We start from the raw sequence: 14,822 nt of genomic DNA, 5'->3' as shown, positions 1-14,822 counted from the left end.
CCTGTCAACCACCCCCATGCTCATCTACCATTTAAACATTTTTCCAAATTACCTTTTTCTTTCTGCCTAAATATGCCACCTCACACTGAGCCACACTGTTCACTGAGCCATTCTACACATTTATCCACATTTTTCTATTTTATTGTTGTGTTCATTTGCATTAATTATTGTAAATCCATCTACAACCTCAACTTCATGTGCATTGTTTCATGATTTCTAAATTCTTTATGTTGGAAGTGAACAGTGGTGGTCCTGCACTAATGCAGGTAGAAGGTGACTTTCCAACTTCTGCTAGTTGAACTACCATTAATTTGTTTTATCAAGTATCTTTCCCCTCTCTCCTTAGTCATGAGTCAGTCGTTTGTTTTCTATATCAATAACCTTTTTAAAAAATATACAAAACTTTATCCTTCATCTTAGTCAAGTGTGATCTGCTCTATGAAATCTGTGCCATAATATTTTCTTAAATGATTGAGTATTTGAGTAAGCATTACAATTTTATCTGTCTCATTGGTCAGGTACATTGAGTTATTCAAGTTCCTTTAAATATGGCATCCACATGACCTGCCTGCCATTCCTATAGCAGTTTTATTTATGTAATATTATCTGTGCCGTATCCTGCTTAATATGAAGTGCATGGATATAATCCATATCTTTTTGATTTTATTTTCATTTTTTAACCATTGTCATCTTTCTGATACAATGCTGAGACAAATACATTGCAAGCAAATGGAAGGAAATCATAGAGCTCTGTAAGTGTATTGTGAAACATTGATTTCCAACATATGGACAAGTGGTTCCACAGCATCAGAACTCTGGTTTGCTGAGATTCCATCTATTTGGAAGCTTTCCACCCCATTTGTATATATGAATATACAAATTGCATATTCTATAAACTGCATGTTTATAGTGTGTTATGTTTGAATACTGTATGTGTTATCATTTTTTGCACCAAAGACCAGAGAACACTGCTTTATTGGTTATACTTGTAAAATTCAGTAATAAGCTTGAACATGAGATGCAAGGGCCAAGAAATATTTTTATAGATTAGCCACAGATTCTTTTCAATTGGCCCATCGTAGACTTAACCTGCTACACAGAGCTCCTCCCCACCGCAGCTTCCTGCATCTTAGTTTTCTGGAATGCAAAGTAGGAATGAGCTGAATGATCATTTTAACCCAAGAAGCATTCCATGAGGCAGTGTGGTTCTGAACAGAGAGTCAGTCTTGGGCAATACCCTGTCCCTGAGTGGTATGATGGCCTTCATTGAGTTCATCAGTGTTCAAAGTTTAATGTATCTTGATTTTTTAAAAATCTTGAAAGAGCACAATTACAGACTGTGGAATTGCAATGAAAAGAAACATCATTTACACCAAGTAAAATCAAGATGAAAGTTTCATTCAGGAGTCTGATGGCTGTGGGGGGGGGGGGGGGGGGGGGGGGGATCTGTCTTCAAACCTGAAACAATGCTTTCACACTGTTAAGCTTTTCTCTCCAATAGGAGAGGGAAAAGAGTGTGTCAGGGATGTGATGGGTCATTTTGTTCTTTAACTGGATATCCAATGCAGTCGAGGATATAGATGAAGTCCATGGAGGGGAGGGAAGTTTGTGTGATATTCTGAGATGTATTCATGAATTTCTGTAGTGGGGCAACATGATCCATATTTATCTGGCCCAGTGCAAGATTGCCCCCCTTGGTGTGAGACTCTCCCCTCCACCCCTTCTCTGTGCGCGGCTCCCTGCTCTTGGGTACATTTGGGGATTTTTCTTCATTATGATGAGAATTCTTCTGTCATCAACTGTGGAGGACTTCCTTGGAATACCAGTCCCTTTGTAGTTATTGAGCTCACTAGTACACTCTTTCTTCTTAATGATGTTCCAAATTGCTGATTTTGGTAAACCTGACGTTTGGGTGATGTCTCTTCCTGTTTTATTCTTGTTTTTCAGCCTCATAATGGCTTCTTTGACCTTCATTGGCACAACTCTGGTCCTCATGTCAAAAAATGGCAAATACAAATTCCAAAGGTGATCAAAAGCTTCAAAGCAAGCCTGGCTCTCTTATTTCTGCACTAATGAGCAATTAAACATACAAGCACTTACAACCAAACACCTGTGAAGCCAATGGTCCCAACATTATGGTGCCATTGTATATAAAGTGTATATGCACTATGTATATAAAGTGCTGTAATTTCTATATCGTCAAACCAAAATATAAACAAATAACCTTGAATAAAATCTGGAATGCGCACTTTAATTACACGTGAATTGTTTGATTACAAATTTAAAACTGGATCACAGGGGCAAATAAAAGAAAGAAGTGTCTTTGTCCCAAAAAGTATGGAGGGTACTGTAAGTCCTTGCATGTTACCATCTTTTCATTTAGAAATATTTCCATGGAACTGCTATAGATCACCATCAACTTCTACTTTCCTGGTTGTCGGGCTGCCTCCTAGAAGAAATTGTGATCGTCTTAATATCCAAAATAAGTAAGTGTGCTGAATTAAGATGAATTGGCCTACTGCTTGGACTCACTGCTTCCTCAGCCTTGCATGGACTGGATGCATGGGGCTCATCAAACTGACCCAGGACAACTCCAGCAAAGCAAGAGGTTTTGGTGAACAGGGTTTTGGCACTGCAGTTTATTGTTTCTGATATTCAGAAGCTTTTAAAACTTAAAATTTTCTGTTAATTAAAATATTTAAACAATGTAATTAAAATACTAAATGAAAATAATATAAAATTGAAATGGACCAACTTTTCCCTCTTGATCAACTTTGCCAAGTCATTTGGAACTGTTAGCCAATGCTAAGTGCGACTAATATCAGACACATAGATTCCTCAGGGCACATGTGTCACTCAACACATCCTTTAACTGGCTGGCTGTTTGAGATTTTGGAGTTACTGGGAGTTTCTGCATGACGATTTTCAAGACTACTTTTGATGCCTTATTGGCATTCACTGATATGGGGTCAAAAAAACACTAAGGTGTGTTTTTAAAATACTTACAAATACAATTTGTTGCCAGAAGAATGTTCAGTTATGTCCCTTTATAGAAATGTCGAACAGGATCTGTGTGATAAAAGATATTAATCTATTGACTCGAAAATGGGATTGCCTGTCAAGATGCAAAAGTTTAACTTTACCAGTTCCAAGGAAGTCATTAACCTGGTTCTGACTGTCCTGCTAGTTTTGTTTGTTAATGAAATGTTGTCCTTGATAAAGGGTTCATACCCAAAATATTGACTGACCATTTCTATCTGTGGAATTCATCCAGCAATTCTTTGTTAGTTCAGTTTTTGTCCTTGTTTGGTATTTGGTACGTATAATAAATGATTTGATTGTCTAAGAATTTATTGGACTCCAAGAAAATATTAGTGCTCTTTAGAGGTGGAGTGAATATTTTATTTTTGAGTGCATAAATTAATCTAATAAGCTTACATTTTCCATGATCTTTTGGAAATATAGTTTGAATCCTGAATTTTGTCACAATCAAGTTAATTATTAATTTGTTTTGTTATTTAAGCCTAAATTGATTTCAAAAATAACACCCAATATTTTGGTAGAGGATTTAAACCAAATAAATGTTAAGTTAGATCTTCCTCCAATGCCATTTTCAGATATTAGCTCTTATGATTATGTTCACTGATTTAAATTAGTCACGTCGATTGGGTAGGAAAAATCCCATAATTATGTATAGGCCATTGCTCAGGTTGTACACAATATGTTCAGCATTGGAATAGATCCAAAAAATTCAGTAATACAGCACCTAACAGGCCCTTTGGCCCAACTGGTCATTGCTGACCAAGATACCAATGTTGATCTGATTTGTCTGCATTTGGCTTGTATCCATTCCTCTGAACCCAAAGTAAACAAACCGATCCTATCCTGCCTCTCCTTATAGCTGAAGTGTCTGTCCCTGATACATCTCCTCTGCACCTCCTCTACTGCAATCACCTTCTTCCTGAATGCATGCAGTATGTCACAGTGTTGAAATGGTTCTGGTTTGTGCCTAACGCTGATAAAGGCAAGTATTCAATCTGCTGCCATTGCCACCTTATCTACTATGCTGCCACCATCAGGGACTGTTGGACATATACACCAAGGTACTTCTGTTCTTTGGTACGTTCTTGGATCCTACCATTTATGTGTACATCCTAGCTTTATTTGTTGTCCTAAAATGAATAACTTTTTTTTAGGATTAAATTCCTCTGGTGGATGAGAGATATTGAGGCTGTGGTCAAGAAAAAGGAAGCTTATGTCAGATTGAAGGAGCCTGGATCAAACAAACCCTTGAAGAGTTCAAGAAATGTAGGAGTATTATAATGAGGGAAATTAGAATAGCAAAAAAGAGCAGGATAAAGGAGAACACCAAGAGAGTAAAAGGGTGGCTAAGAGAATATTAAAGATTTTCTCCATGGGTCCCATTGCAGATGCACAGGTCAATCTTTATGCGAACCTACACAATGCGTAGTCCACTGTTGTTTGTCATCCATGTTAACGATTTGGATGGTTTGCATGAGTAAGTAAATTTTGTGGATGACACCAAAATTAGTGGGACAGTGGACATTGAAGAAGGGTATCTAAATTTTCAACAGGATCTAGATTAGTTGGGAAGGTGGGCAAGGAGTGGCAAATCAAATGTAACTTCATGTCAGGTGTTATACTTTGGTAAGTCAAACCAGGGAAGGACTTGCACATTAATTGACAGGACCCTCGAAAGTGTTGGAGAACAGCTAGACCTCCAAATTGCAGGTACATAATTCTTTGAAAATGGCAACTCAGATGGACAAGGTGGTGAAGAAGGTATATGACACAGTTGCATTTATTGGACAGGGTTGAGTACAAAAGTTGGGACCTCATGATTAGTTTTCTGACTGACTTTGCTACCTGCATCAGAACTTTTTTGCCAGACGTACATGAGGACACCCAGATCCCTCTATACCTCAGAGTTCTGTATTCTCTCACTATTTTTTAGATGATTGGCTTCTTGTTTACCATCCAAAATGGAAATTTTCACTTTTTCTCAAACTTGTACTATTCATTTTCTAGATGTTTGTTGGTGACTTAACCCATCTATATTCTAGTATAGCCTCTGTCTTCTTCAAAACTTATTTTCCTGCCCAGGTTTGACACAGCAGCACATTTAGGAACCAAGCCTTTAATATACATTTTTTTTTTAAATCAAGCCCCAGCAATTATCTCTGTTGTAATATAACATTTTCTTCTTCTTTGGCTTGGCTTCGCGGATGAAGATTTATGGAGGGGGTAAATGTCCACGTCAGCTGCAGGCTCGTTGGTGGCTGACAAGTCTGATGCGGGACAGGCAGACACGATTGTAGCGGTTGCAAGGGAAAATTGGTGGGTTGGGGTTGGGTGTTGGGTTTTTCCTCCTTTGCCTTTTGTCAGTGAGGTGGGCTCTGCGGTCTTCTTCAAAGGAGGTTGCTGCCCGCCGAACTGTGAGGCGCCCAGATGCACGGTTTGAGGTGATATCAGCCCACTGGCGGTGGTCAATGTGGCAGGCACCAAGAGATTTCTTTAGGCAGTCCTTGTCCCTTTTCTTTGGTGCACCTCTGACACGGTGGCCAGTGGAGAGCTCGCCATGTAACACGATCTTGGGAAGCCGATGGTCCTCCATTCTGGAGACGTGACCCACCCAGCGCAGCTGGATCTTCAGCAGCGTGGATTCGATGCTGTTGGCCTCTGCCATCTCGAGTACTTCGATGTTAGGGATGAAGTCGCTCCAATGAATGTTGAGGATGGAGCGGAGACAACGCTGGTGGAAGCGTTCTAGGAGCCCAGGTAAAGACCTACTCTGCCTCTCGATAGCCAGCAGCTTCTTCACAAAGCTGGGAAGGGAGCCTGGAACCTCATTGAAGGTTGTGGAAATTGCGAATATACTTTAATAAAGTGTTTGCATCATTAGAAATACTCAAAATGGTTGATGGTGGAAAGGATTTAGATCTTATAGTGGACAGGCTGCTTCAGGTGAAATATCCTGGCCAAAGCCAGGATATTGAGGGAACCATCCTGAAAATCAAAGGATCTGGTTTTCCTCACTGTATTTAGAAATGGTCCTCATATGTTATCAATGAAATGGCATTCTTGGAAATGGTAGGAAGACGATCTGGAGAATGATTTCTCATGTGACAAACCAGGATTTCTCAAACTAAAAAGCATGACGCTATTACCATTGAGTAAATGTTAATTTTAAAAAGTTTGAAAGGGCCAAATTACATACTGATAGACTAAATTTTACAAATTAATAAGAAAACTGCAATGTGTTTTCAGTCAAGCAAAAGCTTGAAATAGGTTGTATGTTAGCAGCTTTTTTCCCCAGAGAATAGATGTTTTTTTTTTGCTCTGTGTACTTCAAAAATAGAGCTTGACTGCATTTTTTTGGGGCTAGATAGCATTATGTTCATGATAAGTACGTTAACAATTTATGGTATGCCTAATTAATTTGACCTTGTGTCACTTAGGATTGCTTGAGGAAATCACAGGATTTTTTTTTCCCCCGTCATTCCCAGATTAAATGGCTATAGGGTGGTGGAGAGGAGTGTCAAGACCTACTCCAGTTTGATTTTTGGGGCAAACCTGATCTGCTGATTCCTTTCTGCCTGTCATTTTTCCTAATTTATAAATAGAAATCTATTTTCAAAGGCTTCTAAATGTCAGTTACTTCCTGTAATAATTTCCAATTGTAAATTATCACACAGCCCTCGTCTTTGACTTTCCACACCATAGGAGATCAGCAAGTCAAGTTTATTTTCATCTGATTGTACAAGAATCTCTGGTCCTTGGTGCTAAACATGCAGACGCTACCAGACATAACGCACATACAGATAAACAAATATTTGTAAAAAGCATATAAATAAATATTGTTTCTTAAATGTGAGAGGCTTGAATGGTTAGTGCGAGCAGTTCCTTTGATCGTTCAGCATTCTCACTGCCCATGGAAAGAAGCTGTTCCTCAGCCTGGTGGTGCTCGTTCTGATACTCCTGTATCTGAGTGCCTTCGGGAACAGCTGAATGATAATGTGTGCAGGGTGGAAGGGTCCTTAATGACAGCAAGTATGGCAAAAACAAAAATACACTGTGAATTTAATAGAGCTGACAATGTAATTACTAAGTTTGATACTATTCATAGTTTTCAAGAAAAAAAAGACAGTAAGAATGAACTAGACACAAGAGACCGCAAATGCTGGAATCTGGAACACAAAGCTGCTGGAGGAACTCTGGAGGCAAAGGGGAGGTTGATATTTCAGGTCAGTACCCTACATCAGGACTGTGTTAAGGGACATTAGCAAATGTGGATTGGGTGAAGGGTGGGGGGTAAGAGTTGGGCTGAGTAGGTGATAGGTTGAATCAGGTGAGGTGGGAAATGATGGGGAGGTGGATCCAGGTAGTAGAGGGAGGGAGGAAGGGTAGCTAGGGGAGATAAAACCAGTGTGGATAGGCATGTGAGTTATGGGCAGATAGAGCCAGGTGGCAGATCTAGATAGTAGGGGGGAGAATGTTAAAGTTGGAGTGGGTTATGTGAAATTGGAAAATTCACTGGTGGAGCATGAGGCACTGTTCTTCGAGTTTGCATTTGGCCTCACTATGGCAGTGAAAAAGGATGAGGACAGACCATATCAGGAAGGGAAGCTGAAATAATATTGCTGGAACTCAACATGGCTGTTACAGAAGGAGTGCAGGAACTCTGCAAAACCATCATCTATGGTCTATGCTTGGTCTTGCCAATTTAGAGGAGTCTACGTCAGGAGCATCAAGTGCAGTAGATGAGGGTGGAGGAAGCAAAGTTATTGTTTCAGATCCTCTAACCCCTCGTTTATTGATATGCTTGTTATTATTTTGCTTTTCTTCCATAATTTTCAGATCCATTCCTAACTTTGGGCTGCATATAGCCCAAAGATTCACATAGTGAATCCTTCTGTAACCTGCTAAGATTTCCTGCACTTGTTCCCTTTCACATCCTCATCTATCAACACCATTGATTTGTTTCTATCATTGTCATCTAACGTACTGCCGTTTTATTAGTTTTTATGATTGCTCCAGTGTTTCCCAGAAGTCTCAAAGTTTTAGAGGAAATTACAGGGTTAAAAAAAAAGAACTACAAAATTATCTTGGCAAGTAGGATTGAGGAACACCTTAAAACCATGATCAGTATTTTAGAAATGAGAGGGTAGCTGAGAAAAGGGATCAAAAGGCTCTGGAGCAAAGAGTTTGTGCAAAGTTCTAAATTAATGCTTTCCTTTGGTATCACTAAGGAGAAGGATGTGGAGGATGGAGAGTTAAGGGATGAGAATGCTGATATTCTATCTAGAGTATGACTGTATCAGGAAGTGTGAATGACATTAAATAAATCCCCAGGGCCTGACAGGATTGATCTCAAGACACCAAGGGAAGCAAGGGAGAAGACTACTGGAGCTCTAATGGAGATCTTTATAACCATTATTGTTGGTTGATTGTGGACTTCAGGAAGAGGAAGCTGGGAGGAGTCACGTGATGGAGTAGTGGCCGGACGGTGAACTCCAGCCCTCTCCAGAAAAGTCGGGAAAAACAAAGGAAAACACAAAGGCACAGAAATAAAAGTTACAGAAAAGTGAGTATAAAGGTGGAAAGAAGATGGCGACAAAAAAAGAAAAATCGAAAGCAACGGTAAGAAGAGAGGAAGAGAAGACAAAGGAGGAAAAAGGTGAAGGCCTTACCTGTCCGAAGAGGCCCGCTGCGGAGAGAGAAACCCGCTCCCTCAGGTCGGTAAATAATGGACTACAAAAATGGCTCGCAGAGCCGAGTAAAAGTGCGCATCTGCGCATGCGCGATACTTCGCACATGCGCGATGCGAATGAAAAAAAACACACCGACGGGAGGGGGGACCAGCTGGGGAGTCGATCTCCACAGCCGGCAACGACAGCTGCAGAACACCTGCAGCAAGAAGAGAACACAGAAGACAACGGAAACAAGAAAGAAGAGAAGGAAAGGACAACAAAGAAACAACAGATGGCCAACCCAGAGGAAGAAGAAGAGGAAGAGGAAGAGTACAGAGAAATAGAAGAAGAAAAGAAAGGCAAGATAAAGGATATACTTGCTCTTATTAAAGGATACATGGAGTCATTTAAAGAATGGCAAACACAGGAATTTAAGGATTTAAGAAAAAGAATACACAACACAGAAGAGAAAATAAATAAAATAGAGATGACCTTAACAGAAATGGGAAAGAAAATGGACAAGATGGAAGAGCGGGCAGTAGCAGCAGAAATGGAGGTAGAAGACTTAAAAAAGAAATTGGAGAAATCTAATAAAAAAACTAAAGAGACACAAGAACTACTAGCTCAAAAAGTAGATACAATGGAAAACCATAACAGAAGAAATAACATAAAGATAGTGGGCCTTAAGGAAGATGAAGAAGGCAAGAATATGAGGGAGTTTATAAAAGAGTGGATCCCTAAGACCCTAGGATGTCCAGAACTACAGCATGAAATGGAAATAGAAAGGGCACATAGAGTATTGGCCTCTAAACCACAACCACAACAAAAACCAAGATCTATTGTAGTAAAATTCCTAAGATATACTACAAGAGAAAAGGTACTGGAGAAGACAATGGAAAAAGTAAGAGAGGGCAACAAACCACTGGAGTATAAAGGGCAAAAAATCTTCATTTATCCAGATATAAGTTTTGAACTCCTAAAGAAGAGAAAAGAGTTCAATACAGCAAAGGCGATTTTATGGAAGAAAGGGTATAAATTTATACTAAAGCATCCAGCGGTATTGAAAATATTTATTCCAGGACAACAAAACAGACTATTCTCGGATCCAGAAGAAGCACGAAAATTTGCAGAACAATTACAAAAATAGACTGAGGGAGGAAGGCGGGTAATGAGAGTAAAAATGATCACGATTGATATGTATGTGGGTAAAGACAAAAATAGACTGAGGGATGAAGACGGGTAATGAGAGTAAAAATGATCACGATTGATATGTATGCGGGTAAAGAGGTATAAGAGTGAATAGAGACAATGAGCATACGTGAATGTATCTGTACTTAGAGGAAAATATAGATAGTATAGACAAGAATTAATAAGGGAAGGTAATGGAATAGAGAGAATAAGGAGGGAATTAAAAGAGTGACCTTTGTGACATATGAAAAGTGAAATCTTTTCTGGGGGAGGCGGGGTGGGGGGAAATAGCGGTCACTGCAAAATCAGTTGACGCTTGCGAGTGGATTCGCAAATCCAAATGGAGAGGGGAGATGTGGTTGTCCGACAAGGGATAAAGGACAACTCAGGAGGTGAAGGGGAGATTGGGGATAAAGAAGATAGAAATAGGAGAATAAGGAAAATGTTGGATGGTGTAGGAATGTTGTCTTATAAAGAGTTGAAAATAAGAAAACAGAAATGGAAAAGGAGGAAAGGTAATGATGGAAAAACGGAAAGAGAAGATAAACAAAATATAAAAGGGCTACGCTGAACTATATGACTTTAAATATTAATGGAGTACATAACCAAATTAAAAGGAAGAAACTACTAAATTTAAATGAATAAATGTATTCCATTAGAAAAAATAACATATAGGTTAAGAAATAATATTGAAATATTCGAACAAGTATAGGAGCCTTACATTAAATACAATAGCGAAAACCTACCGGGGACAAACATTACCTAAGTTGATGGAAGGAGAAGGAAAGAAAAGAATGGACTCAGTAGAATTTCTGGTGTATTTTTGTTGAATGACAACATTGTCTGACTGGCTTAATGCAACCTAGATTGTATACCTAAAATGGATGAGAGGGGGGGGTGGGGGGGTGGCTTGGGAGGAAGGGGGGGGGGGAAGAAAAAGTCACTGTATATGTGTGAAAAAGAAATAGTGTATATCATGGCTAATGTGATTTATGGTGTGAAAAATAAAAAATTTTTAAAAAAAAAGGAAGAGGAAGCTGGGAGAACACAAACCAGTCCTCGTCGAATGGTCAGCAGTGCAAACGGTAAGAAACTTCAAATTCCTGGGTGTCAACATCTCTGAAGTCCTATCCTGGCCCCATCATGTCAATGAAATCATGAAGAAGGCAGGCGAGTGGTTATATTTCATTAGGAGTTTGAGGAGATTTGGTATGCCACCAAAGACCCTGGCAAATTTCTACAGATGTGCCATGGAAAGCTGACTGGCTGTATCACTGTCTGGTATGGAGGTGCCAATACGCAGGATAGGAACAGGCTACAGAAGTTTGCAAATGGCCAGTGCCATCAAGGGCACTAGACATCACTTCATTAAGGACCTCTTCAAGAAAGCAGCTTCTATCATCAAGGACCCTCATCACCTAGGCCATGCCCTCTTCTCATTGCTACTATTAGGAAGGGGGTACAGGAGCCTGAAGACATTACGAAAACAGCTTCTTACCCTCCACCATCAGATTTCTGAATGGGCAATAAACCTATGAACATGACCTCAATTTTTCAAAAAATTTTTAAGATCTATTTATGGAATTATAATTTATTGTATATTTGCACCTTATTCTGCACAATTCTGTGCTGCAAAAACAAATTTCATGATATGTGTTCATGACAATAAACCTGATTATGATTTATTAGCCACAGATGAGGTACCTGAAGACTGGAGGAGAGCTAATGTTATCCCCTGGTTCCAAAAGGGCAGTAGGATTCAGCCTGGTGAGCCTGGCCTCAGTGTTAGGGAAGTTGTTGGAGAAGATTTTGGAGGGGAGGATTTATATTCACTTGGAAAGGCAAGCTCTAGTTTGGAGGAGTCAGCATAACAGTGTGTAGGGGTGATTGTCTCACAAATCTGAGGTTTTTTTTTGAGGAGTTAACTAGGAAAATTGAGAAGGCAGGGCAGTAAACATGGTTTATTAAGACTTGATTGAAGTTTTTGATAAGACCTTGTATGATAGGCTAGTCCAGAAGGTTAAGTCACATGGGATCAGAAATGTGTTGGCAAACTGGATCCAAAATTGATTTTGTTGTAGGAGGTGGTGGTTGGCTTTTTATCTGACTAGCAGTGGAACATCACAGTGCTGGGATTAATGACTTGGATACAAATGTGAGTGGTCTGATTAGTAAGTTTATTATGGTAATTTCAGGATACAGCAGGACATCAATCAACTGGAAAACCAGTGATGGAGTGATACCAGGAAGAATTTAATCAAGAGAAATGAGAGTTCATGCAGGAGAGGGGAAATCAAATTCTGTTAGGAAATGGCAGGGACCTTGGGCACACTGATTGCAGAAGAACCTTGGATTGTAAGTCCATATCTTGCTGAAAGCGGTGACACTGACATTTTGTATGCTTGCCTTCGTAGGCTAAGAGTTGGGACATCATATTGCAGTTGTACAAAATGTTACTTACATTGAAAATTAACTATGGTCAAATAGCTCTGGTCACTAAACCACAGGACATCATATCAACAGTTCAGTGAAGAAGATTCAACAAGATGGTTTCCTGAAATGGAGGACTATGTTAGCAAGGAGAGATTGGAGGTACTAGGTTTATTCTCACTGGAAATGACCTTGCAGTTTTCCAAACTTTCAACAGTGTGAATGGGTTAGATAATCAAAAAAAAATTTTCTCGAAACAGAGGGCATGTTTAAAGTGAGACAGAAGAAATGTAAACAAGATTTGAGAGTTTATCCACAGATTGGGTGGTGGGTTTTTTATATGTTTTCAGAGCTGGTGGTTGAAGCAGATACAGCCATGATGTTTAACAGGGAGTTGGATAGGAAAGGAATGGAGGAAAATGTGCTTAATGCAGGCAAGTAAGATTACTGTTGATATGCATCAGGGTCACATGGAAGAGGTGGGCTGAAAGGGTCCATTTCTGTGCTGCACAATCCTGTGATAACTCCTTAAGTTAGTCGTGAAAAATAAAGGTCGATCTCATGATTGGCAAAACAATACCAAATATACAGTATATAGGTCTTTGCCAGGACAATAGCATGGGCACAATGTTGGGCTTTTATGTGTCATGTGGATAATGGATTAATCGATCTTTGGTGTTCTTTGAATTTTCTACATTTTGAGTCAATTTTTGGTTTCACATCTAGAACTGTTTGAGGATGTAAGGGGAATTGACAAATGGAATATTGAAAAGAAACCATGTAAAACGATTACTATGTGAAAGTTCACACTGCTAAGGTAACATGTCAGCTGTTATAAATGATGCTGATCAGTACTGAACCTCTACTGTTCACAATGTATATTAGTTACAGACAAAGAATGGTGATGATGGAAGCTAAATGGGGATAAGAGATGTGAGGAAGATGCAAGATGTTTACAAAGAGTCATCGGCAGGTGAACTAAGGGCCATGAAAATGGAAGGTGAAGTACAATGTGGGAAAATGTGATGCTGTGTCCATGGGAGAAAGAGTAACATCTTTAATACAGTGAAGTGTTAGTAACTGTTGCATAGAGAAATACAAAGTTCAAAGTTGAATTTTGAAAGATAATAAAGACTCTCACATTGCTGTGGTTAAGATTTCTAGGATTTAGACTCAGCAATAGTGAAGGAGATGAATTTCCAAGTCACAATGATGTGAGACTTGGAGGGAAGCTGACAGGTACTGGGCCCCATGCATTTGCTGCCCTTGTCCTTCGTAGTAAAAGAGGTGGATTTACAGGTACTGGACCTGGATGAGTAACTGCAGTGCATTTTATTGATGATACATGCTGTACCCAACAGTGCACCAGTAGTGGAGAGATGGAATGTTTAGAATGGTGGATAAAGTGCCAATCAACTTTTCATGGATGGTTGTCATGAGTTGTGCTTCATTCATTCATTTGTAGAGAATTCGCCATCACACAAATTACCTGTTTTGTAGATGGTGATAGACACTGCAATATTTTTATTCTTTCTGTATTGCACAGCCACTTTGTTTACATTTGTTATCTGTTTATAATTCTTTATTTCTTTACATGTGTATGTTGTTTTTTTCTTCACTACCAAAATAAGTGGCAATTCTGCCTCATCTGCAGGAAAAGGAATCAAAGAATCTCAGGGTTATTTGTTGTCATGTCTGTACAATGAATTTGCAATCTGAATCTGCTGCAAGATACCAGGCCTCTGACATGATTCTGTAGCCAATATTTTTGTGGTTGGTCTCGTAGTCCATGTTGTACTTTAGGATCATGATGGTGCAGGTCACATTCTTGGTAATACCACTGCAGTTTATGGAGAAGTGGATGGACTCTCATCAATTCTTGCCTGGTGCTTTCATGAGCAAATGTTACTTGCCTGATATCAATCATATCTGGATGAGATTATGATCTAGCTGTACGCAAGGATTGACAACTTCATTTTCTGGGGAGTTGCAAATGGATTTGAACATTGCAAATATCATCTCCACTTCTGACCTTCACATGATGGAAAGGTCTTCAATGAAGTATCTGAAAACTGGGCCTAGGACACTGCCTAAGGAATTCCTGTAGGGTTGTCCCAGGACAAGTGCACCACAGCCATCTTCCTTCAGGAGGCTGTTAGTGTTTCTTTCTTTTAATGCCCCTTCACTTCAGTTTTACCAAAGTGTCCTTGATAAAGTGCTGCCTTGTCATCCAAAGACAGCCCAGGGTTCTAATGAGGTCTGGAGCTAAATGTTCCTGGCAAAATCAAACAGAGCATCAATAAGTGCCACTTATTACTCATCAGGTCAGGCAGCATCTCTTAAAAGAGAAGCAATGTTTCTGTTTATGTCCTCATAGATATTAGCTGACCTGATAAGTATTCCCAACATTTTCTGTTTTTTATTTTAGATTTCCAGCATCTGCAGGATATTGATTTTCATCTTCCATCACTTCATTGATCTAAGTAAACTGAT

At 39.4% G+C, this 14,822-nt stretch overlaps 2 protein-coding genes across 6 annotated transcripts in view; both read left to right on the top strand.

The window, feature by feature from the left end:
• The window catches only part of zcrb1 (zinc finger CCHC-type and RNA binding motif 1), a 64,125-nt gene extending 60,776 nt beyond the window's left edge, over positions 1 to 3,349 (top strand). For 4 of the 5 annotated variants that reach the window (XM_069903311.1, XM_069903315.1, XM_069903309.1 and 1 more), the window contains one exon: positions 2,384 to 3,349. In XM_069903311.1, the coding sequence (XP_069759412.1) occupies positions 2,384 to 2,490 (107 nt within the window). In that variant the 3' untranslated portion in view covers positions 2,491 to 3,349. Of the gene's footprint in view, positions 1 to 1,947 lie in introns of all 5 variants that reach the window. The other variant, XM_069903310.1, reaches the window with a different exon arrangement.
• A 3,861-nt stretch (positions 3,350 to 7,210) lies between these two features.
• The window catches only part of yaf2 (YY1 associated factor 2), a 117,988-nt gene continuing 110,376 nt past the window's right edge, over positions 7,211 to 14,822 (top strand). The window contains exon 1 of the mRNA XM_069903301.1: positions 7,211 to 7,265. The gene's annotated coding sequence lies outside the window, so the exon portion shown is untranslated. The remainder of the gene's footprint in view (positions 7,266 to 14,822) is intronic.

The sequence above is a fragment of the Narcine bancroftii genome, chromosome 11 (assembly GCF_036971445.1).
Source record: "Narcine bancroftii isolate sNarBan1 chromosome 11, sNarBan1.hap1, whole genome shotgun sequence".
Classification (NCBI taxonomy): Eukaryota; Metazoa; Chordata; class Chondrichthyes; order Torpediniformes; family Narcinidae; genus Narcine; species Narcine bancroftii.
This window is presented reverse-complemented; position numbering and strand designations above follow the sequence as displayed.